The sequence below is a fragment of the Mastomys coucha genome, chromosome X, assembly GCF_008632895.1.
Source record: "Mastomys coucha isolate ucsf_1 chromosome X, UCSF_Mcou_1, whole genome shotgun sequence".
NCBI lineage: Eukaryota > Metazoa > Chordata > Mammalia > Rodentia > Muridae > Mastomys > Mastomys coucha.
In genome coordinates this window covers 161,151,369-161,174,985 of record NC_045030.1, presented here as the reverse complement: position 1 = coordinate 161,174,985, position 23,617 = coordinate 161,151,369, and the positions used below count along the sequence as shown (strand labels likewise).

General features: G+C 37.1%; 1 protein-coding gene across 10 annotated transcripts in view; it reads left to right on the top strand.

The window, feature by feature from the left end:
• Frmpd4 (FERM and PDZ domain containing 4) overlaps positions 1-23,617 on the top strand; it is a 659,278-nt gene that overhangs the window by 216,397 nt on the left and 419,264 nt on the right. For 4 of the 10 annotated variants that reach the window (XM_031371300.1, XM_031371267.1, XM_031371257.1 and 1 more), the window contains exon 2: positions 11,680-11,776. The exons of the other annotated variants lie outside the window; for them this stretch is intronic. In XM_031371300.1, coding sequence (XP_031227160.1) covers positions 11,760-11,776 — 17 coding nt within the window. In that variant the 5' untranslated portion in view covers positions 11,680-11,759. The remainder of the gene's footprint in view (positions 1-11,679; positions 11,777-23,617) is intronic. 10 annotated transcript variants of the gene reach the window in all.

The following is a 23,617-nucleotide window of genomic DNA, read 5'->3' as shown; positions in this document are numbered from 1 at the left end:
CTTTAGATAATAGTTGTTCCATTTCTTTCTGTCTTCTTTTTTTCTCTTAAGTAATTTCAAGTAGGAAAGGAGGCAAATGTATGTTGTTTTTGTGGTCCTTTGAGCTGGAACTGTTTCTCATAAGGGAACACAGAGAATTGGGGAAACAAATATGCCTTTATAGTTTGAGACTCTTCTTTGTAATTAATGTTTTCCTATTGGTTCATTTTCATTATTTGGTACATAGTATGTGCACACATATATGCATGTCCACATATGCATATATATCTTATATCTATATGTATCACACTATGTCTACAGCTAATGCCCAGGATTGGTACATGGCATGGCATGTCTGATAATATGACTGTCCCATGATGGGGAGGGCTAGCATTTACTCAGTTTGGTATGAGTGCTGATTGAACCTCTACTACCTCCTCTGTTGGATCAAACCTAATTCATTTACTCTCCTAAGAAAAACCACTGTGTATTACTTAATCATCAGAAGAGTAAGTTCCAGAGATGAAGTTTTGTTTCCCATTTGCTTACTTCTTGGACTTACGTTATGCAAATTTGCAGTTTATTTGATTGAATGTAATAACTGTTGCCTGAGGGAGTAAGTCTCGGTCAGCTGGAGGATTGACTGTGGAATATACCCCCTGAGATGCTGCATGGAACAGGCCATTTACAATTTTATTTGGATACTTCATTGTTTTCCAAAGATGTACAGAAAATAAAGAAGATTGTAACCAGCCTAGTGCTTCTTTTTGAATACCCTGTGCCATAGTACATACCAGAGACATTTCTCTCTCTCTCTCTCTCTCTCTCTCTCTCTCTCTCTCTCTCTCTCTCTCTGTGTGTGTGTGTGTTCTGGGCATTGTGACTTTTGTACCTTTTGCAGAGACAATAGTGATGCATCCTGAAGGGGGACAGCATACTTCAGATTTGTTTGTTTGTTTTTCTTTTGAACACCTCTAAGTCCTTCTGAGAGTAAACTAGGGCAAGACCGGTGGAAGATGACAACTCTCCCAACCAGCCAACATTTTACTGTAGATATGTGCACATGCCTTGCTTGGACTACAACTGCCCAGCTGGGTCCCTTTCAACTGCCAGAGTTTTGAGCTCATTCAAGAAAACTGAATACATCTGTACCTTTAAGTCACTACATCTGAGGATGGTTTGCCATATAGCACAGGCTGCCATTTTAAGAGAGAATCAAAAAGGCACATCTTTGGAGAACTGAGTTGAATAATGGGACTTCATACTCAGGCCCATCCTTTTGCTTAATGTTCAGTTTCTCTTTTAAGCTTCCTTGCAGAAGGTAAAAGCAAAACATTAATTATTGTAAACAGTAGCCATGATATCTGGAGTTATGTTACTGCAGCCAGCTGTAGGACAACCATTTTTAAGCTATACCACCTTCAGCAGGGCAATTGAATTGGCCTAAGTATTAATTTCCCAAGGGCATGTATTAGAAGGGATTCTGCTATCCATCAGAGTATACACATGAGGCCTTTGTTTAGAGATCAAGGCTGTGGTGCTATAAGCCTCTAGATTCTGGGAGACAGTCCAATAACCCAGGGCCCTTTCCTCTGCACACTGGGCCAAATGGAGCCAGAATCTACAGGGGGATTCTTTTCTCCAGGGAGAGGTCAGAGCATTTCTCTGTGGAAAGCATTCCTAAATCCCTTTGGTCATGACCAAGCCAGTGTTGCAGAACCAATTAAGGCACTTAAGAACTATCAGAGAAGAAATTGACCTAGGGGCCTGCCAGAAAGTCTCTCACTCTAAAATGCATCCCTTTAATCCCACTACCCTTTTGTTGACCAAAGGTCAAAAGCTAGGCATCTAGCAGCATCTGCAGAGATAAAGATAGAGTATTTTCCAGTACAACTGTCAATCAATTGCATCTGTACATTTTCCATTTGTTTCTTTGTAAAATGGGGTACATTATTGGGACTGTGTGAGGACTCCACAAAGTAATGCATGCAGAAATCTTGCTATAAGTGTCTCAAAATTATGAAATAATTTTTAAAGAACACCCACTACTGTTATTAATCAAACAATGAACCCCCACTGAAAGTCAAGCACCTTCTTTGAGCTTCAAGAGGACTATCCTCCAAGCCAATCTGCCACCATTGTCAGGTGTTTGGCTGGCCCTGCTTGCTTAAGGTCACCATACTGCTGGGCTTGTGATTGCTAATGATTATTAACATTCCTTCTTTGCAGGAGGGTTGGGGAGGATTATGGGACTCTCACCTGAGTAGCCAGCTACCCACACCAACTGCCAGTTGTATGCACTTCTGCCCTAATTAATGTGTCCTTGGGAGTCTCTGGCCAGGGCTAGAGGATATAGTTGGGAAAAAATGAGGGGAGAAGACCCCATCTACAATAGGCATTGGGGCACCAAATGGCTGTTAAGTTCAGACCTTTCAGTGTGATGTATTAAGGTCACCCATGCTGGTAACTCCTCAGCCATTGTTCTGTAAGTAAACCTAATAATACATTGTGTGATTCTCCAGTGTGAACTTGGTACCACACCTGAGTCTGTTGTTGGGACCTAGGAAGGAATAGTAGGTGTTATTTCCAAGGGACGGAATTTTAGCAACAAAACTCTTTGTCTACTTATACCTCTGTTTCTTCACATCAAGGAAACAAAGATCAGTGTCATCCTGTCATTATGTCATGAATAGTTTTAATTGAACCTAGGTCTCCAAACCCAACTAAGTGTACCAGAATATCGCCACTAAGCTTTACAAGTTAAGACTCAGTAGTCTAAACAGGAGTAAAATCTACTTTTATTTATTTCCTTGTCCCAAGAGAATGAAATCCATAAGGATTTAGATAATTTGCATAATTAGTAATCAAACTTCAGGAAACAAATAAACTTAAGGGACTCATAGGTTTAGACAAAACCCCTTGAGAACAGACTATAAGAAATTTTGACATTAGAAGTCATAATCAGAGAAAAAATTGAGTCTTAATGTAGGCCGGTCTAGCCTTGGACTTACTGCATATCCCTTCCTGCACTTGGACTCCTGATCCTTATTCATCCACCTCCAAAGTACTTGGATTACAGTCATGTATAACCACCCCCAGCTTTGAGAAAATATCTATAGAGTCACTTTGGTGGCCAGGCTTTTTTGTGGTCCAGAAACCACTGGTGATTATCGACTTTCCCTTGGATGGACATAGTTGAGATATCATCAGCTAACACTGAAAAACAAGAAGATACAAAGCTCATTTTACCTCAGAAGCAATTGGTGCCAGTCTTAATCACAGTGCCTTAAACCTCATCATTTTGCAGGAGGTATGGACTCCCTCTACTTATGTAGAAATGTATCTAAAGGTGTTGAATCCGAGTGGAAGTGTGCAGATTCCCTGTGAAAGCAGCCCAATGAATAAGAGAAGAGCCATGATTCAAAGCAGGGACTACCACTTGTATTTTGTAAATAGACAGACAGCAACTTTACAATCTATATTACAACTACTCTCATCTGTTACTGGTTTTGGTATGAATGTCACCATAGGCAATATGCATGTGGTCCAATAAAACTTTATTTGTAAGATAGGACAATGGTTTGTCACCCTCAAGCTTTAGTTTACTAATCTCTGAGTTTACTGTAATTAAATTCATATCTTTGTAAGGGATAATGGGAAAGTCCTTTAGGATTTTAAAATTTCTTTTGCTGTTGTTTTGACTTTTGATAGCTGGTAGCATTCCATAGCACAGGCTGGACTAGAATTCCATGTATATGCAACATGCCTGTTTCAGGAATTTTCAAAACAAAAGACAGCCTTGTTCACTTTGTTTTAGAAATGATACAACACAGTAAGTTCTTAAATGAACCTCAATGGAGTACCACCAGAGACACATTTAAGAACATAACAACTTTATTCCAATGAAGAGCTTCTGCAGGCACGAAAGAGGGTATCATGCTCAGTGCAAAGCTAGCAAGGCTATCAAGATAGGTATAAATTTCTATTTGAATCACCCTTACATACAAGGTATTATGGTTTGAACATGATATGTCTCACTCTCACACCATCATGTGTTTCAACACAGAATCTCATCTGGTGGAGTGCTATTGAATTCAACCTTCAGCCTTTAAATGAGGCCTAGATGAGGAAAGGGGCCATGGGGGGGTCTACCCTACATGATTTCAATATAGCCTTATTTCTAGTCCAAGCGCTCTCTTTGCTTCCTGGGTCTCCAAGATATGAGGAGTTCCAAGCATGTGTTTCTGCTACCCTGAACTTTCTTGTGCCTTCCTTGCCATGATAGACTGTATCTCCTCAAATGAGAGCCAAAAGAAGTCCTCTCTTATGTTTTGTCTTATCAGGTATTTTTTTGGTCATAGTGATAATAAAAATTATAAATATGTAAGGTTGCTTTAATTCAAATCAACAATGGCATCTATCTAATTTAATTATTCTTTTCAAGAAGCATTAATATATATCGAATTTCTCTAGTGATTTGCCAGGTATGGTGTCATACATTTGTACTCTCAGTCTTCATGAAGCTGAGGCAGGAGGACTGTGATTTCAGATCCAGAACACACACACAGAGAGAGAGAGAGAGAGAGAGAGAGAGAGAGAGAGAGAGAGAGAGAGAGAGAGATTTTTAATAGAAAAGGGAATATTGATTAAATATTAAATTAATAAATCTAATATTTCTATATTGAAAATAAAAAGGCTTGGGGAGGCATATCAATGGTTAAGATCAGTGGTTACTCTTGTGGAAGACCCAGGTTGAGTTCGCAGTATACACGCACTAACACACAAGCTCACAACCATCCGTAACTCCAGGTCCAGAGGATTCAGCACTCTCTTCTGATTCCCTGAGCACTAGACAGGTACATGGGTACATACATGCATGTAGGTAAAACACCTGTAGACATTAAATAAAAGTCTAAAAAAAATTAATGAAAGATCTAAAAGACAAGAATGAAAAATTTGGTAACTAAAAGAGTATTTGTACTGGGGAGAAATTTTGGCATTTTATCCTGCCATTTATTATTCCTGGATTTCAAACAAGCCTTAGAAAATATAGCTCAATAAATATAAGGAAATATGTGTATTCATCAAGTCTACTCATTAGTTATACAATAGCTAGATGGTGTGTGAACACTTACATAACTAAATGACTTTCGTGTTTCTATCCAAATTAATTTCCTTTTAGGAAACAGATAGATTGTAGTTTCTTTATTTTCACACAAACTTCAATCGGAATTAATGTTAAATTTTGGAATCTTGGGCTCATATTAATTGAGAATGCAGAAAGCAATTTTCCCCCTGGCAGTTCTTAAAAATAGAATTTTTAAATTGCTTAGCAACATAATTTACCATTTACAGATAAAAATAAAAACCATTAATTGGACCTCTTTTCTGTTTTATTTTTCTTGAAGAGTTTACTCTTAGAACATTGAATCACAAAGCAAGGTGCCCTTGCAGCCAGAGAGCAACATATGGACTCAGAGTAAATACAATCCCGATTAGCTTCCCTATTTTATATGGAGTACCAATACTGCCAGGCATTTTAAGTACCTGCAACTTGTCAAGCCCTAATGTGTGGTTTCCCATAGGACTAAGGAACCATAGTATATTTTTCCTAACCACAGATGTGTGCCATATTTAACTATAATTAATGTACCAAAAGTTTTAAAAGCATTATATTTTCTACTTCATTTAGAGATAAACATCTGTTTGTTTTAACATTGAAATAAAACCTGTGAATCACAGAAAAAAGTGACACTTTTATAAGCCATGTGCACAAACTCCAGAAATTGGCTAATTTTCAACAATTAATATGGACAGGCAATTATGTACTTGAAATTTTGCAAGCATATATGATTCATTACCTGAGGTTCACTGAATATTCTACATTTCAAATGTTTTTATAAGGCAGCAGCTGCTAGCACATGTTTCTGTTTGGGGCTCTTACTTCAAGATGAAAGGTAACTGATTCAACCTAAGTATAAAAAGCAGCAATTTTTATTATGAGAAATGAATGTGTGTGTGTGAGAGAGCGTGTGTGTGTGTGTGTGTGTGTGTGTGTGTGTGTACTGGTGTTATGCCTATATGTATTCCTGTGTGCAATATCTGTGCCTAGTGCATGGAATGCCATAAAAGTGCATCGCATCCCCTAACACTGGAAGTACAAGTGGTTGTGAACTGAGATGTGGGTATTCAGAATTGAATCCTGTTTCTCTGAGAAAGTGACCCATGCTCTTAACTGCTAAAGCATCTCTCAAGTTTCATAACCTTTCTCTTTCTTACATAAATACAGGTTTTCACTATGTAGTTCAGGCAGAACTTGAACTTACTACGTAGACCAAGCTTCCTTAGAACTTCCAGAGATCCTATTTTCCTCTGTTTCCTAGTTACCAGGATTAAAGTCATTTGCTACCATGCTTAATGAGAAAAAAGCATTTTACATAAAACTGTGCTAACAAAAGGGGTTTTCATCTGTCCAAGTGATTAGAAAAGGAAATTCTTCAAGGATAAAGTATAACTATTTGTGAGAACTAAATCTAAGATTATAACTTAATTTTGGTGTATTATATTCCTTCTGCCAAAGCCAAGGATATTTTGTTGTATTTTGGTAGAGTAAACTTGTCAACACAACATAAATCCCTAGAAGAAAGATGAAAATCATCGTCCTTCTTTGTATACTTTAAGAAGCTAAACAGACAAAACTCATTTGGGGTGAAATTTAATTTCAATGGAGAAATCATTGGGACATGTATACCTGGTTATAGAGTCAACAAATGTAGGCCTGGCCTGCAAATTTGGGGCAAGCTAGTTATCTATAAATATATTTTTTGAAACCATAGTGATATCCAGTTTCAAGAATATAGGGGTTGGGGAGATGGCACCATGGTCAACAGCACTTGCTGCTCTTGCTGAGAACTCTGGTTCCATTCCTGCAGCACCATGTGGTGTCTCACAGCCATCCTTAACTACAGGGGTTCTAACACCATTCTATATCCTCTATGTACACAAGGCACATACATGATGGCATACCTACTAACATACATATAAAGTAAAAATAAATAAATATTTAGGACTATAGAGTTGGTAGATATGTTTCCTCAGATCATTAGATGATGGACAGACTTTCCTGATAAGATACATAAGATACAACCACAGCCTGTACTTTTGTGTTAACTGCTCCCAGGAAAATGTTACTTGTGTGTTTATACATTAGTAGAATATATAATACTATCATATACTCTTATAGGACATTGTAGAAAGTATCAGCCCATTTAAAAACCTTCAATTCGTATAATATTATTGTGTCATCATCATCATCTTTCTGTTCAAAGTATGTTTGACAGTAAGCTGTAGCCTCATTTTCGGTCCTGGGTTTTTATTTCAGGGAAAAAATAAGTCTGCATTAAAATAGTTTAAACATGAGCTATCTCATGTCACTCATTATTGAATCTGAATGCAAATAGAATTGCTTCCAGATCTCCTCCCCATCCCTATTTTTCTCAGGTTAATTTAAAGATCAGGGTATATGTTCGGTGCCAGAAATCAGTGTTCATTAATAGTCTTGGTGGTGGTACAGTATTCCTTAATGTTGGTAGTGTTGAGTACAAAGAGAGTAGACACTTATTGCACACCTGTTACATGCCAGGTATTTTATGTGGTAGAATCTCCCCTTAAGGAGATCACAGTCTGCAAAGAGAAAGAGACACAAAACATCTTTAGTATACTTCAGTTGAGTAGGTAGTAGAATGAGGTCAAGGAATTTTTTGCAAGTCATGAAGTTCCACACCTGCTTCACTTGCAAACAACTCAAGCAGTTGGCTCTGTTCGTGTACAGCAGAACTACATGTAGATTTGAAGCTTGGGTAGGGTATGCTGCCTTCTTAAAGGCCTCATAGTTTTTATTAAGTAGTTTTTAATTGTATCTATTTACATGTGTGTATATGTAATGTGTGTGTGTGTGTGTGTGTGTGTGTGTGTGTGTGTGCGTGCACGCATTTGTAGGTCTTAGTACTAGTTGAAGTAATTGCTTCTCTCATATTACCATATGGGTTCCAGAAATTGAACTCAGGTCATCACACTTGTCAGCACAAGTGCATTTACCTGTTGAGCCATCTTCTTGGCCACAAAGATGGTTTGTGATGTGCAATAATTTGTTCTACTATAACATATCAAAGTGTTTTGTAAACACTCTGTCTCTGTTCCTTAGATCCCAAATCTGTCCCCCAATGTAAGAACTAACCATGCCTAACCCTGCCCTCTTTCTGAAATCAGAGGAGACCAGGTACCCTCAAAATTGTGTGGGCATAGATTCCAAGTCTATCTTATTCCTCCATCAAGATGCTTTGGCCATCATTCAAAATCCTGTTCTACCAGAAGGATGAGTGTTCATATTCTAGCTGCTTCAGTGCAATCACCTTGTCTTGTTCTCATTTTCTCTATTGTATTGTGCTGAGTGCTAATCTGCACTATCACAGGTTCCATTCAAATCTTTCACAGTCAACTCTAACATTATGGGTTTCTTGCCTTAGTCACCATATTTGCATATTTAATGAGTACAAAGCCATTGGCTACAAAGTCATTCAGAGGAACCAATGAAGATGCTTAACTGTGCATCTTGCATAGTTGCCATTGTTTGATTGGGGGTTCAAATGAAAAAAGAAGCTTTAGTATCCCATGAACTAGTTTACAGAAACATTGTTCACTGTCTCTATTATTTTTCAGCTTAAAATGGAAAAATATGGAAAAGACTAAGATCATGGTCCATCTTAATTTCATTCAGAGTCAAGGGCATCTTCAAATTCAAGGGCTGTAATAATACATTGTGTTTTGTTTCATCTCCATTTACAATGGCCAGTGGTGCACATAGCCATTTCAGAGTCTAAATGTCAGTGAGAAAGTCATTAGAATTCTAAAAATTCTTTGTATCTAGCAGTTGGTGGCCCTGCTAGTGGTTGTTTGAATATCAATAACAGCAGTGGTCTTGCCAATGCTCATCCTGGAAGCCCTGTTCTTGGAGAATTATTTCTCTTTGGGGCCTCCTCTAGTAATAATGAGGATTGGGATTCAGAGAACTGAATTCTGTCTTTCCTGTCCCAGACCATTTTTCCAAGAATAGGAAGTATTTGCCAGCTAGGGCTAGGAGAATACATCTTTCCTGAAATTGGTGCTGAGAGAAGTGCTTGGCACATGGATGATTCTTAAACGAATCCCCATCAGTCAGCATACAGCCACTGTGCAGGGAACTGTAATATTTTACACTAGTAGACTGATCTCAGAAGAAAGGCCAAAGGCTCTTTCCCTATACCAACTCTGATGGATTTTTGAAAACTAACAACATTTTGGATTTAGATCAACAAACTAATCCCATGCTGAGTCCGAAAGGGCACACAGCTGGTAGAGGAAAAAAATGCCCAACTTCAAAGCCAAGCTTTTTTTTTCTTTTTGGCTTCATGGACAGAAAGAGGGTTCAAAAGGGCGAACATTGGAGCTCTGACTGTTCTGAGTTTTTGTAGGAGATAGCAATGGATTGAAACCAAGAGAAGAACATGTCCAAAGAGCAGGGTTAGACTTTAAAGTAATAGGAAGCATGGTAGCATGATTTGCATGTGACTCAATCCTAGAAGACTGTGTGTCTGTGTGTGTGTGTGTTTTCATTTTTCTCATTGCTTTGATCCTCACAAGAAGGAAGCAACTTAAAGGATGACGGGTTTACTTTGGCTTTCAGTTTTAAGGAGTACAATCTATGATAGTGCAGAAGACCTAGGCATGGTTGCAAAAGGCAACTAACTGATCTGTCAGGAAACAGAGCAAAATGAATGCTGATTCCTCATTTCCTCTTGATACAATTATTAGCCATACCATAAAGTTCATATTTTTCCAGTGAAAGAGATATGGCATTTTCAATACTCAACAGTTTTTAAGACATGGCATGTTACTTGTATGTACATTTAGTTACAGCAAAAGGTCTATAAACATTGACAAAGAATAAAGAGAGAAACTAGACTTCTATGAGAGAAGAGAAGGGGTAAGCATTTGGGAGAAGTAAATGTTGATTTCCATTTGAGAAAGAAATTGTTTGGCAAAGAGGGCAAAGTATTTTGGGTACTGTAGACCAACTGGGGCTATGAAAGAAAGTAATTTCTATTCTGAAGGCTCTCTAGAAACTGTGCAGGCTTTATCTGCAATGCATATATGAAGACTGTATTATGCTAAGTTGACCAGTGTCACCTACCTTCAAAATATCTGCACTCTCAAGCACTGGGAATTAAAGGATTAAGGTGTCCCACATACTAGGAAAATGCTCTGTTATTGAACTACATTCCCAGCCACCTTATATATTTGTAAGACAAAATCTACACAATTTCTCTTCTTTGAATTAGTTACATTTTAGAGTTTTAAAAATAATTTTTTGTCACTAACACTTTTTGGCTTCTTGTTCTTTTGTACATTTAAGAGTTCTAATGTTCACATTCACAGTGAAATGTTGTCAGCCCTAAACCTTCCTGGCCAGTGTGTTTTACTTTGCCTTTTCAAGTCATAGGAAATTGCCGTCATAGTCAAACTTAGAAGCAATTTCAATGGTCAAACTGTTGCCTAGAGCACTGGAACTCATTTTTAGGTGCAGCCAAGCCATCGCCTACTGGCTACATCTACTTCAAGTGTAGCTATGAATGCAGTCCAACACAAAATCATAAACTTGTTGAACATTATTAGATATTTTAAATCTTTATGTGTGTGCATATGTGGGTGAATGTGTGTGTACTCATTTATTTGTATGAGTATAGGTATTATCATACTGCAACATATAGGTAGATACCAATAATTAGATAAGACTGTTAGTCTTCACTTTCTAACATATTTCATAGAGGTGCTTTCCCACTGTGTATACCAGCCTAACATGCCTTAAAAGCTTCTAGGGATTCTTCTTTCTCTGCCTTTCATTTTCCCATAGGGGTTCTGAGATTAAAGATATATGCTACCCTGTTCAGTTTTAAGGAGGTTCTGGGATTTGAACTCATCTTTGACTATTAAATACTTTACATACTGAGCCATTGTTCCAAACACAAAACATTATGATTTTTTCCTTGTTACCTGATTAGTTAGTTCTCAATATGTGCTTTGTAGACAATAATTATATTATTATACTATATATTATAGTATTATAATAGTGAAAGGTTAGACACAGCTGCTAGTACATACTTTCCCCCAATACAGTATGAACTTCTCATTAGTGAGCTTCAGGATCTAGATCTCAACTTAGATCAGTGATATGAGGTTTTGTTTTCAAGGTAATTTTTGTTTGTTTTTATGTGTGAAATAATTTGATTTTAGGCTCTCATATTTCAAGTTATATCAGCCTTCTATTCTGTGATCAGGTCTATTCTTCATGAATTTTTGCTCTCCCAAGCATATTGCTTTATTGTCAAGGCATGAAACAATATCTTAGAAATACACCATTTTAATAAGTGTACTAAAACATTGATCAGAAGGAAAGGATGCAGGGGAGGGAAGCATGAAGAAAAGTGGTCCTTATATGCTTGATTTTTTTCACTGCAAAGTTTTCAATTCTATTCAAATCTAAGCACATTATAATTTGTTAAATGATTCTGAAGAAACAGACAAATTTGTTTTCCCAAACTATTATTGTTGTTGCTGTTATTGTCATTAACATACACCATTTACTGAGTATTTGTTATTTTTCAGGCACTCTGCTGTTTTATGAGACAGGCATTAGTGTCCCCACTTACAGTTCAGGAAACTGAGGCACAGAACAGTTCAGTGGCATGAGGTCACACAGCTGGTAAGTGACAGCTCCAAGACTTGAACTCTCTCTGATCCTTACCTTTAAGCTTTCATTTCTTTTATCCATTTGCTTCTGCTGGTTGGCTTTTATGATTCCCCCTCACATCACTTTGTATCCTTTTCAAGTCTCCCAACAATAGAGTGAGCAGGCCTTGACTCAAGAGGCTTTTAAGTCATGGCCCTCTTTCTGATATACTGATGGGTTTTGAAAATAAAAATAAGAATGTTGTGGGCCTTCAGAATTAAGGCTGGAAGGCCACACAGAATTGCTTTCTGCCCTTATTATATAAAAAGAAAAGTGACTAAATAAATAAATGAAAACCAATAAATTGCGAAAAAATATTGATGTTGTTGCCTCTGGATTTTGGCAAATCTGTTTCCTTTAGGACAAGTATAGTAAAACATGAAGTTTGTCAAACTAATGCAAACATTCATGAACTATGTTCCAGGCCACTTACCACTTACTTTATAATAGTATCTTCTTGGGCACATCACAATGTTCTCTCTCTCTCTCTCTCTCTCTCTCTCTCTCTCTCTCTCTCTCTTTCTCTCTCTCTCTCTCTCTCTCTCTCACACACACACACACACACACACACACTCAGGAGAATATATTTTATTTTTCTTTGTTGAAAATATTTTTTCATACAATATATTCTATTTATTTATTTATTTTTAAATTTTTGGTCTTTTTGAGACAGGGTTTCTCTGTGTAGCCCTGGCTGTCCTGAAACTCACTCTGTAGACCAGGCTGGCCTCGAACTCAGAAATCCACCTGCCTCTGCCTCCCAAGTGCTGGGATTAGAGGTGTGTGCCATCACCTCCTGGCCATACAATATATTCTAATTACAGCCCCCCCTCTAATTATCCCAGTTCTTCCTCTCTCCATCCCATATGGATCTATTCCCTTTCTGTCTCTCTTTAAAAAACAATCATGAATCTAAAGGATAATGTTAAAATAATAATGACTAAAACAAACAAATTAGAATAGGACAAAACAAACAAAGGAGAAAAGGAGCCAAAGAAAAAGCATAAGAAACATAGATGCAGAGACATAAATTTATATACACATGAGTCCCATCAAAACATGAAACCAAAAGCCATATTATATACACTAAAGTAAAAAACAAACAATAAGGTACCCTGTCCTAATGTTATGAGACAAAGAACTACCCAAAATATTGTGAGTTCATTTTCTATTGGTCATCTACAGCTGGGCATGAACTCTACTCTTTAAAAAGTGGCCAGTTTCCCCAGTGAGACTACCTTGGAGAAAACCAATTTTTTTAATTTTCAAGTGTCTTTCTATTGGAGATAGCTTCTGGGTTAGGGATGAGGGAATGTTTCCATTTCTTTTTGCTCTAAAATCCCAGCTGGTGCAGATCTATGCAGGCCCTGCATATATTGCCAGTCACCGTGTGCTCGTATGTGTATCAGAATTTTAATTCTAGTCAGGTTAAATGGGTCACAACTTTACAGAAAAGAACAGAAAATTAAAATTCAGGCATTATAACCTTTAGCAGTCCCTTTGATGGGGTCATCAATAGATGCTATTTGATTCTGCTATAATGTCTTATAAAGATAGAAATTGGAAGGTCTAGACATGTATCTCAAGTGGTAAAGTGCTCACCTAGTATACATGAAGCCCTGGAGTTTGATAACCAGCATAGCATCTATCAGGCACAGTTGTATATATCTATCATCGTAGCCCTGGAGTAGGAGAGGAAGAAAAATCTGAAGTTTAAGGCCATCCTGAGATACATAACTAGTTTGAGGCCAGCATATACCATGAGTGTTGTTTTAATGGGACCTGGTTATAGATGGCAACTTTATCTGCTACGTGCACCAAAACTAGAGACTGGCAAAGCTCTACCAACCTGAGGAAATATTTGGGGAAATATCTGAAGCAGGAGGACAGGTCAGTCTGATAGGGGCGTCCTGTATGTAAAGAATTATAGTTAATAAGAAAGTAATGATGAAATTGTAGAGACTCACAGCATCAAATCAAAACAAGTTGATTTTCACATAACATGAACAGTATACCCACTTTACATATATTATTTCCTTATAGTGAAGCCATGTACCATTATAACAATTTGCATTATATTTTAGAGTAGAAAAGCAAATATGAACTTTCTCAGAGCACACAGCAAGAATGAGGTAAAGTTTAGCTTTAGATCAAAGAAGACCAGGTCCACAGCCTAGGTGGTTTTTACTTGCTATGTATTGTGCAGTGGTGCTTCCATTCTGACTGAGCTTGGGAACCATGGATAGCAACATCATAGAGAAAAAATGAGTGTCTTAGAAATGATAGACCATTGAATCATTTTCCCTGGCTACATTAAAGACAGTCAACAGGTATGGGAATACAGCATCATGGAAAATGAGTAAGCTTGAGGGAAGACAGATCAATTCAACTGAGACAGGGATGAGATATGGAAATAGGAGCTCAAAGTCGAACTTCTGTCTGTTTATTACTGATTGTAGTGACCTTGGACTGGAGGATTAACCCATATGCTTCCATTTCCTCATTCACGGGAGAGTGGGGCAGTGTTGCAGACTCTGCCAAAAGGATTCATTTTGGGCCCTGCTGATTGGGAAGTGTCAGCTGGTTTCCATCTGGCTGGACCCAGCAGGCCAGTGGGAAATCTGGGTCGGGAGCTCAGGAAAGAGGTCAAGGTTATGAACATCCAGAAATGTGAGGGGAGCTATTGTTAAGTGGGAGAGAGGTTTAGAGAGTTTAGGGAATGTCCAGAGGGGAAGGAAAGCAAAGAGAAGAAGACAGATAAAAGAAACAGCAAAACCATTTGCTCTGGCAAAGTGCTCAGGATTGATAATGAGACTGCCAAAGAGCTTATTGCACTTTGCAGGGCCATTTTTTTAAATACATAGTATATTTTGGGATGGGTGAAGCTGTTGCTGACCTCTTTCTACACATCAGTATTTTTTACCTACACATTGTTCATCACATGTCATGGTGGCAAGCCCTAATAATTAGGACTTATTGATTTTCTACATTTGTTTTTTCTTTGGACGAAATGAATTTAGTGTCAAGACCTCAGCAATAGTCTTACTCTTATGTTCATGTACAAAAAAAGCCAGCTTTCTCTGGAGTTCCTATGCCCCTAAGTAATCTTCATTCATAAGGAACATTGTATCTTTCCAGAGAAATTACAGTGCTGTTTGACATTGTATATATGTATTAATCTCTTAATTTAACTTGGAATTCTAAAGCACAGTATATGACTAATGTTAAGAGTAACTGTTCAAACTGAGCTCAGTAATGGTATGTGTTTGTACCTTATTCATTTTGTTTTGCTATGAAATCTCTTAGTACACATCATCCTGTCTGTCTAGGCTGTTTACTCTTGTCTGAAAGCTCACCTCAGCAGGATATGCCATTAAAGAAATCACAGATGCAATCCCAAGAACCATTGCAAAAATAACTTAGGTCCTTTTTGAAAGCCTTGAAGACCTGTTGATATGTGATGTGATGTGTGTGTGGGGGGGGGTTCCCACATTCTATTTTCAAATTTTCTACAAATTCTTATAAAATTCCCTATCAATTCCCATTAATTTCAGTAGATGCTAAAGCTCTCTTGTTCTCATTTCTCCTCTCCTTTCATCTGATTTTTCTCTCCCTTTCCTCTGTCATCTTCTCCTTCTCACTTTCTTCTAGCCTGTCCTTTTCCTTGTATAGCCAGCCTGCCCTGAAGTGCATTAGTTTATCCTTTGATACTCAGATTTGCTTTCTTTTCTGTTTTCTCTCCCACATTCCTACTTGTGAGCCTTGTCAAAACCAAGCCATGTGCCTTTTTATTCACCCTCATTAGGGAATGGAGGAGGAGGGCATTTTATGATTTGCCCTTGTCTTGGAATTATTGTTTTCTTAATGCTAATTATTGAAATAGAACTAAACTTCTTTCGATAAAACAAATATAGCAATTTCTTGGCCAATTAGCATGCATTTATCTTTTTCTGATTTGATTTTGTGCTAATTCAGGGACTTTGGTAGACTGGGGAAACTAACTTCCTATTGAGTTTTTTTCTGACTTTTAAACAGATATATTTATTTACAGTAAACACAATCATATGTGTGTGTGTGTGTGTGTGTATGCCTTTAATATATTTCAAATGCTGAATATGTCTTAATAATCATCTACATATTCAGGTCAAGGATAGTGAGGAAGGAAAGTAATTCTTCATCAGAATTCTTCTCTGGCCCACTTCTTTCTTAGCTCACACAACATCGGGTAATAGGAATTGAAATCCCTTTAAAGATGTTCTTGATTGTTAGTATGAAGAGATTAGTTAAGCCTGGTGAAAATATGTAGGAAGGATGTCAGATGTCTTCCCAGTGGATATTCTGTGAGAACCAATGGAAGATGGATGGGTGGATATATTTGGGATTGGGTGAATGGAGTTCATGAGAGCAAGAGGTGGACACATTTCGTTGGTCTGCTTATGAATGTCTGCATTCTTGCTCTTCTATTCGACCTCACATTGGTTTCAGAAGGCACTCTTGTTCCCCAATTCTCTGTCACTAGTTGAAGGAAGCCCCTGCAAGTTTACCAATGAATCAGACTCAGGTGATGGTGGCAATAAGCTTCATTGTGTTTGTGAACTATTGACCAAAGCTTCATGATGATGAATCTTGAACAATTGGGAAAGGTATGCAATTCTCAATGTTCTTGAGTTTTGTTAACCTTTGCCAACTCTCTAGGGACTAAGTCTACTTTTGTGACATGGGTATCTAGTTTGTGATGTACTGAGGACTTGGAGAATTGAGAACAAACCCCTCACTTGTTCAGTCCATTTAGTTCTACCCTGCTAATTATATACCTTATTGAACACTAAATGTATTCCAAAATATAAAACACTGTCATTCTTTCTAGCCTTTCAGAATACTGTAATCTATGGTATGTTTAAGATTTAGAAATTTGACAAAAAGGTGTCATGTAACTTTCTCTCTGAATTTATAAAAATTATTTGCTAAAAGGTGAATATGTCCTTCACTGATAGAAAGCTTGTCTAGTAAGCACAAAAACCCCAAATTCAGTTCTTTACAATAGAAAACAAAGAAGAACTTCCCCCAAAAACTTTAGTAAGCTAATTTGTACAAGAAATGATTAAGGAAAATGAAGTGCCTTTACTACTCCTCTTAAGATTTGAGTGTAATTTGCCTTTGGAATAAATTTCCCTATAAACATTTTTAAATATCTGAACTCTTCCAAGTGTATGAGTAATGAGTAACTCATGGTATTATAGAATTTGAAACTAATATGTAGAAAAACAAACCAGTAAGCAGGTATTTGCTACATTATTAGAATCAGGATAGTTATGGTGAATGAAAGTTTTAGTGAGTAGAATATCATTATAATTGACCAGAGAAGTGTTACTTAAGATAATAAAGTTTTGAAAGTACAAAACAAACTGAGATTTCCTTCTGAGAATGGAAATGAAGGAATGGAGGGAAAGACAAAGAAATAGCTCTTGGCCTAGATTCAGGCTCATCTTCCACTGAGCATATATCTCTGCTGAAACCTTGCAAGGGTATATCCATAATTTCTTTAACACAATCACTATATTGGTAAAATTGGAAGACTCATCCCCACTACCGATAACTGTTGTGTAACTGATTCATAATGGTATCCACATGTCTTAGTTACTGTTCTATTTCTGTGCTGAAATACCATGACCAAAGCAACTTAGAAAATGAAGTATTTAACTTCAAGCTTGCTTGCTTACAGTTTCTTATTGCTAGTCCCTGATCATCATGGTGGGGGATTTTGGCAAGTATGGCAGGCATGTTGCTGGATCAACAGTGAAAAACATATCCTGATCTCCAAGCAGAGAGACTGGGAATGGCATGGGCTTTGGATACCTCTAAGCCTACCACTAGTGACCTACCTCCTCCAACAAGGCCACACCTTCTGATCATTCCAAATTATTTCCACTATCTGGGGGCCAAACATTCAAACATATGAGCCTATGGGACCATTCTCATTCAAACTGCTATACCATGTATTTCTTAATGCATAGTTACCACCCTTCTATAAGCTTAGAATCCCTTATAAAGCTCTATAGCCTACCACCTAATTATGACAAACTTGGCATTTGTATTTTTTTATTCTCCATTCGTCCTGTTTTACTTCTTTGTTTATTGAGAAAGGAAACAAGTTTCATGATATTTGCCCCTTTAATTAGAGAATTTTTGTTCAAAAATTACAATTTGAATGATTGAAACAGTTGCATCCATTGTTTCTGTGAATAATATAATGTCCCTTCTAGAAAAAAGATCTTAGAGACTTTTTCATTAATTTATAATAGTAGACTTGGCATTTACAAACAGGACATGACAGTATGTGGGAAGTTTTATCCAATTTTCTGAAATAAGTGATTAACATAAGTAATATTTTTCATTACCATGAAAGTATGTCATTTTCTTTTCAGGTAATTAATTGAGGAGGGCTATGATGATATGGTGATTCAGGCTGGTTCTGCAAATTTGGCTTAATTATAAAATCCTATTGACAAAAACCTGCTCCCTCTAGATTGGGGCACAAGAATGCAAGAGAAATGTGATATTACTAAAAATTATATTCCTTTTCTCTTGAAAATATGCCTTTACTAGACAGACACTTTGACCAACTAAACTACAGAACCTCATTCCTGAAAATGGGTCTTGAATATTTTATGTTTTTAATATATTTCCATGATCATTTGGTATAAGAATCTCTATACTACTTATCAATTTTAAAATGTAGAATTTTAAAGTGCACCATCTGGAATAGATAAAACATTTTCATCCCATGTTTAGTTAGTTATCCATGTGAAATTATAAATGAGTATTATTAGAAAGAAATATTAAATAATGACTTGGTAATAGTGAGAACAAATTCTTATTCTCCTTAACTATTTCACATATGCTCTTAACTTCAGTGATGTACTTTGCTTTAGAATTCTAAAATTAAGACTAAATGTATGAATGCAACACGGTACTGCCATTGTATCTAAGTTGTTAGTAATTAGATGTCTTATCAAAATGAAATACTTCTTTTGGAATATTAGAGTAAAACATTTCTGGTCTTAATTTTTGGTTCCTAGTTTACTTAAAGACTTTTTTCATATTATAACATATGGATAGACACTTGATAGTTATTGCAAATTTGCTCAAACATAATCAGGTATAAATTTAAATAAACACTATTAATTTTCCTTTGAAGGACTATTTTATAAGTAAGCATATATATATAATACATGTATAGTCGGCTATTTTTTTTTCTTACTGGAGGACATTAAGCTTGCAAACAACTATTTATAAAAAGCACTCTAAATATTCAGGATAAGTTTTCACTTGATGAAATTCACTAGCCTTTAAAACATAAGTTGATCAGTGTGCATGTGAGAAAGACAGAGACAAAAAGAGACAGAGACAGAGTTTTATGTTGATGATGTGTTATATCTCTTTTTAAGATGAGGTCTCTTAACAGAACCTGACTCTCAGCTGCTGTTCAGTAATCCCAAGAGGTCCTCCCATTTCTGCCTGTCCTCCACAGCACTGGGGTTACTGGCCAGGCCAGGATTTTGTGTGAGTACGGGAATTCAGAGATCTGAAATCAGGTCCCTGTGATTGAGCAGCAAATGTTTTCCTCCACTGAGCATCGTTCTTGCCCTAGAAGTAATTTATTATCATCTAAAACATTTATAATCCCCTGCATTGTATAGGGAGTAGCATATTTCCACAGAGAAGCACAGTTGGAAAGGAAGTTTTAGATTTCATGTGGCAGTTTTCATTGCCATCAGTGGATGCCCTATTTAGAGGCTGCAGACTCTCCACCCTTCGAAGTCAACCTGTGAGTTTACTTCTGCCAGATGGCAAGAAAATTAGGCAAGAAACATCCATTGTGCATCTTCTTTTTAGGATGAGAAGGAGACAGAGAAAGAGGGTGGTTTGTGTGATTGGTTTTCTTTCTTGTGCGACTAGGTGTTTAAGACATTGGAGATTTCTGGGAATTCAACCATGTACCAAGATAGAGCAAGGGAAAAGATTGTGATTTCTTGTTACCTTTTAGAGCAAGAAGAGGAAAAACTACCCTGGATTCCCATTCTGCTAACCAAATGTCAAACAAAATGCCTCCATAATAAAACAATAATAACTAATATATCTTTAATGAGGAGTTATTGGTCCTCACTGAAGCAGCAGCAGCAATGAAAACAAGGTAGGCAGAAAGGAGCTATTGGATGGTTGGGTGGAGTTCAAATGTTATGGCTACCCTTCTCGTTACTCTTCATAAATTAATAGCAGAGAGCACAAATCAAAGGGGAAAACAATCTCAGCAATTTAGCACAGCCAAAGGAGCAAGATATGTAAGTGTGCTCAACAAACCAAATTGCTCATTAAGATAGAGATGGCTGGATTCAGCAAAAGGTGGCTCAAACTGAAGGGACTCCTGATGAGAGCCCTTCATAAGCACAAGCTTACATAAGTCTCCTTGAGATAGCAACCGTACTTATGTATTTATTTATGTATGTGTGTATGTATGTACGTATGTATGTATGTTTGTATGTATGTATGCATTTATCATTGTTCTGTCCTCCTGCCTCTACCTCCCAAATGCTGTGATTTACCCGAAAATAGGTGCTTCTGTTCTCTTTGAAAGAGATGATGCTCAGATTCAACCCCTGCTTGCAGAAGTCCTTCCCATGAGTGTCTGTGCAGTGTTTTTCTCACATACACACACACATACACACACACACACACACACACAGACAGACACACACACACACACACACACATGCATGCAGACTGACCAAATTTAAAAAAATTCCCTAACTACAGCAAAAATAACTCAGACCATGTGATTATATAACTCTAATCTGAATGGGAAAGTGGAAGTTGAACAAAACCCTTTTCTTTTTGTCCCCTAATACCTTTGTTCTATAGGGGTTGAGTGTATTTTAGTTTCTTTTGAAATTTTTCTTTTCACTTCCTTGTATTCTTTTAGCATGAAATGCCTGGCCTGTTGTCTTTGCCAGGTCTCAGTAAATGGACCACCAGATTTATCATGGAAAATTTTTCATTGAGGTTTTAACATCAGCCTTGGTCACTGTGCCCTCATCTTTATTGAAAAGGAAAGTTGTTTTGGAACTAAAGAGATAAACATTCTGATATTTAATTAAATTTTCAAAATGTTTCTGATTAAAATTACCCTGATATGAACTACATGTTGCAACAAGTTAGACATTTCAAATTAACTTTGTAATAAGTTAAAAACAGGTCAAGAGACAGGAAATGAAAACTGGAGGTAAGCAAGAAAGATCCCTGCGGAAAAAGGTTCATAGAAAATTCTTTTTGAATGACTGTTCTTAAGTCTATTGATTAAGCCCTTGCAAGAAGGGACAACATGACAGAGCAGGATGTGCCAAAGTAAAAATGGCAGGAAATGAGAAAGACCATTGGAGAAAATGTGTTTATCTTAAATTTGATAATGCTACATTTCTTTCAAGGGAGATTTGGGTAGTGGAGATTGTTCTGAAGTATTTTGATCTTGTTTGAATAGTGGCTTCTGAAGCCACTATTTCTTGTGACTTATTCACCCTAAAACCAGGGAAGATGTCACTGGTTTCTTCATGTGTGACACTTTCAGCAGCCTATAAAGTAAATGATTTATATTACTTGGGAATTGCAGAGTATTGTAGCATTGTTATTCAAGCTGTGATGCTACCCTATTGACAGTCTCCATCATTTCAACAGATAAGACATTTGAAAATCAGCTCTTCATGAAAGTGCAACACATATGCACATAAATGTACATGTGGCTTATGAGGAAGTCAACTAATCATTACATGCTATAGCTATCATCAGAACAAGAACATGAGCATGAGCAGGCCTCCTGAGGCTTCATGGAACTACCAGTCAGCCAGAAATAACACCCATCCTGAATTCTATGCATTAGTGATTCCTTTAAGAAAGTTTTGCCTCATTTTATTCATTTTGTGGCATGTAGTTTTAGTCTGTTTCCATTGCTGTCAAAATTCATTGAATGAATATATCACAAACCACTCAGCCATTCTTTTGTCAAGGGAGGGGGAAGCTTCATTAATGAAACTAGAGAAATGTTAATATGAACACTTTGCTACATTCCCATATCAGCACATTTATGTTGAATGCACATCTACAAGTGTATTTGTTGTGCCAAAGTGTGTTTCAAAAGCATGCTCAGTTTTAATACTGACTTCCAGTGTTCTAAAATGTTTGCATGAGATATCTGCTCCCCTGCAGTGTATGCCCAGTTGCTTTTGCATCTTTCCACAATGCTTGTGACGCCCCCTGCTCCTGCCTCTTTCCATATGGCCATTCTGAAGTCTTGCATAGTGGATTCTCATTGTAGTTTTCAATTGTGTTTCTAAAAAATGGGCAGTTGGGTAAGCAAATTATAGAGTATCAGTGCAAGAAAAAAAACTAATGATTTCTCAAATAGTACACTTGGCAAAGTTTTCAACTTTTATCCTTTCACACTTTCAACTTTTATCCTTATATGTAGATAATATGAATGTTGAAAAATGAAGACAATAAAAATTTTGCTTACCACATAACAGAACCCTTAATTGTTTCAAAATCCTGAGAGTATAATACATTTGCATCAATCCCCTTTTCCTCCTTCCCAACCCTCCCATGTACTCATTTCAATTTTTAAACTAATTGCCTATTATCACATTAATAATCATTTCATGCATATATATACATGAATATTTATGACATTTATTCCTAAATATAAGCTGTTCAGTCTGTATGGCAGTACTTTTATGTGTTTTTTCAGGGCTGACCATTTAGTATTAGATAATCAATTGATGTGCTCTTCCCAGGGGAAGAATATTTCTTCTGCTCTCAGCATTTCTCAGTTACCTGTATTTTTTTATGTAGGGTTGGGGCCTCATGAGTCCCCTGCCCATATGAGAATATCTACTCTTTTCTGGATATACACACATTATTTTTTATTAGCTATTTTCTTTATTTATATGTCATACAATATCTCCCTTCCCAGGTTCCCCTTGGAAAAAAAGGAAAAAAAGAAAACAAAATAAAATAAAAACAAAAACAAACCACATTTCCCTCCCCCTTCCCCCTGTTCACCACCCCACCCTCTCCTGCTTCCTGGCCTTAGCATTCCCCTACACTGGGGCATAGAGCTTTCACAGGGCCAAGGGCCTCTCCTCCCATTGATAACCAACTTGGCCATCCTCTGCTATACATATGTTGCTGGAACCATTAGTCCCACCATGTGTACTCTTTGGTTGGTGGTTTAGTCCCTGGGAGCTCTTAGGGTACTAGTTAGTTCATATTGTTGTTCCTCCTGTGTGGCTGCAAACTCTTCAGCTTCTTGGGTCCTTTCTCTATTGGGGACCCTGTGCTCAATCCAATGGATGGCTGTGATCCCCTTCTTCTGTATTAGTTGGGCACTCTCAGAGCATATCAGGAGACAGCTATATCAGGTTCCTGTCACCTAGTACTTGCTGGCATCCACAATATACACATGTTATTTTATAGTTTTGTTATCTAGCATAACCTAAACGCAAATAGGTGGAGCTTAGCTGTTCAACTTGTTTCATTGCTTTCTGTTTCTTACTCACACAGTTATAAATAGAATGAGGAGTTATAGTGTGATATTCTAAATCTAGAATCCACTGGCCAGAATGAGATGTTCAAGAATAATAGCTCATATAACTGAGGCTTCCTGCATGGCCATTAAGAATGTTGATGTGATGGCTAGATCTGATAGAGGGCTAATATCCAACGTATACAAAGAACTCAAGAAGTTAGACTCCAGAGAACCAAATA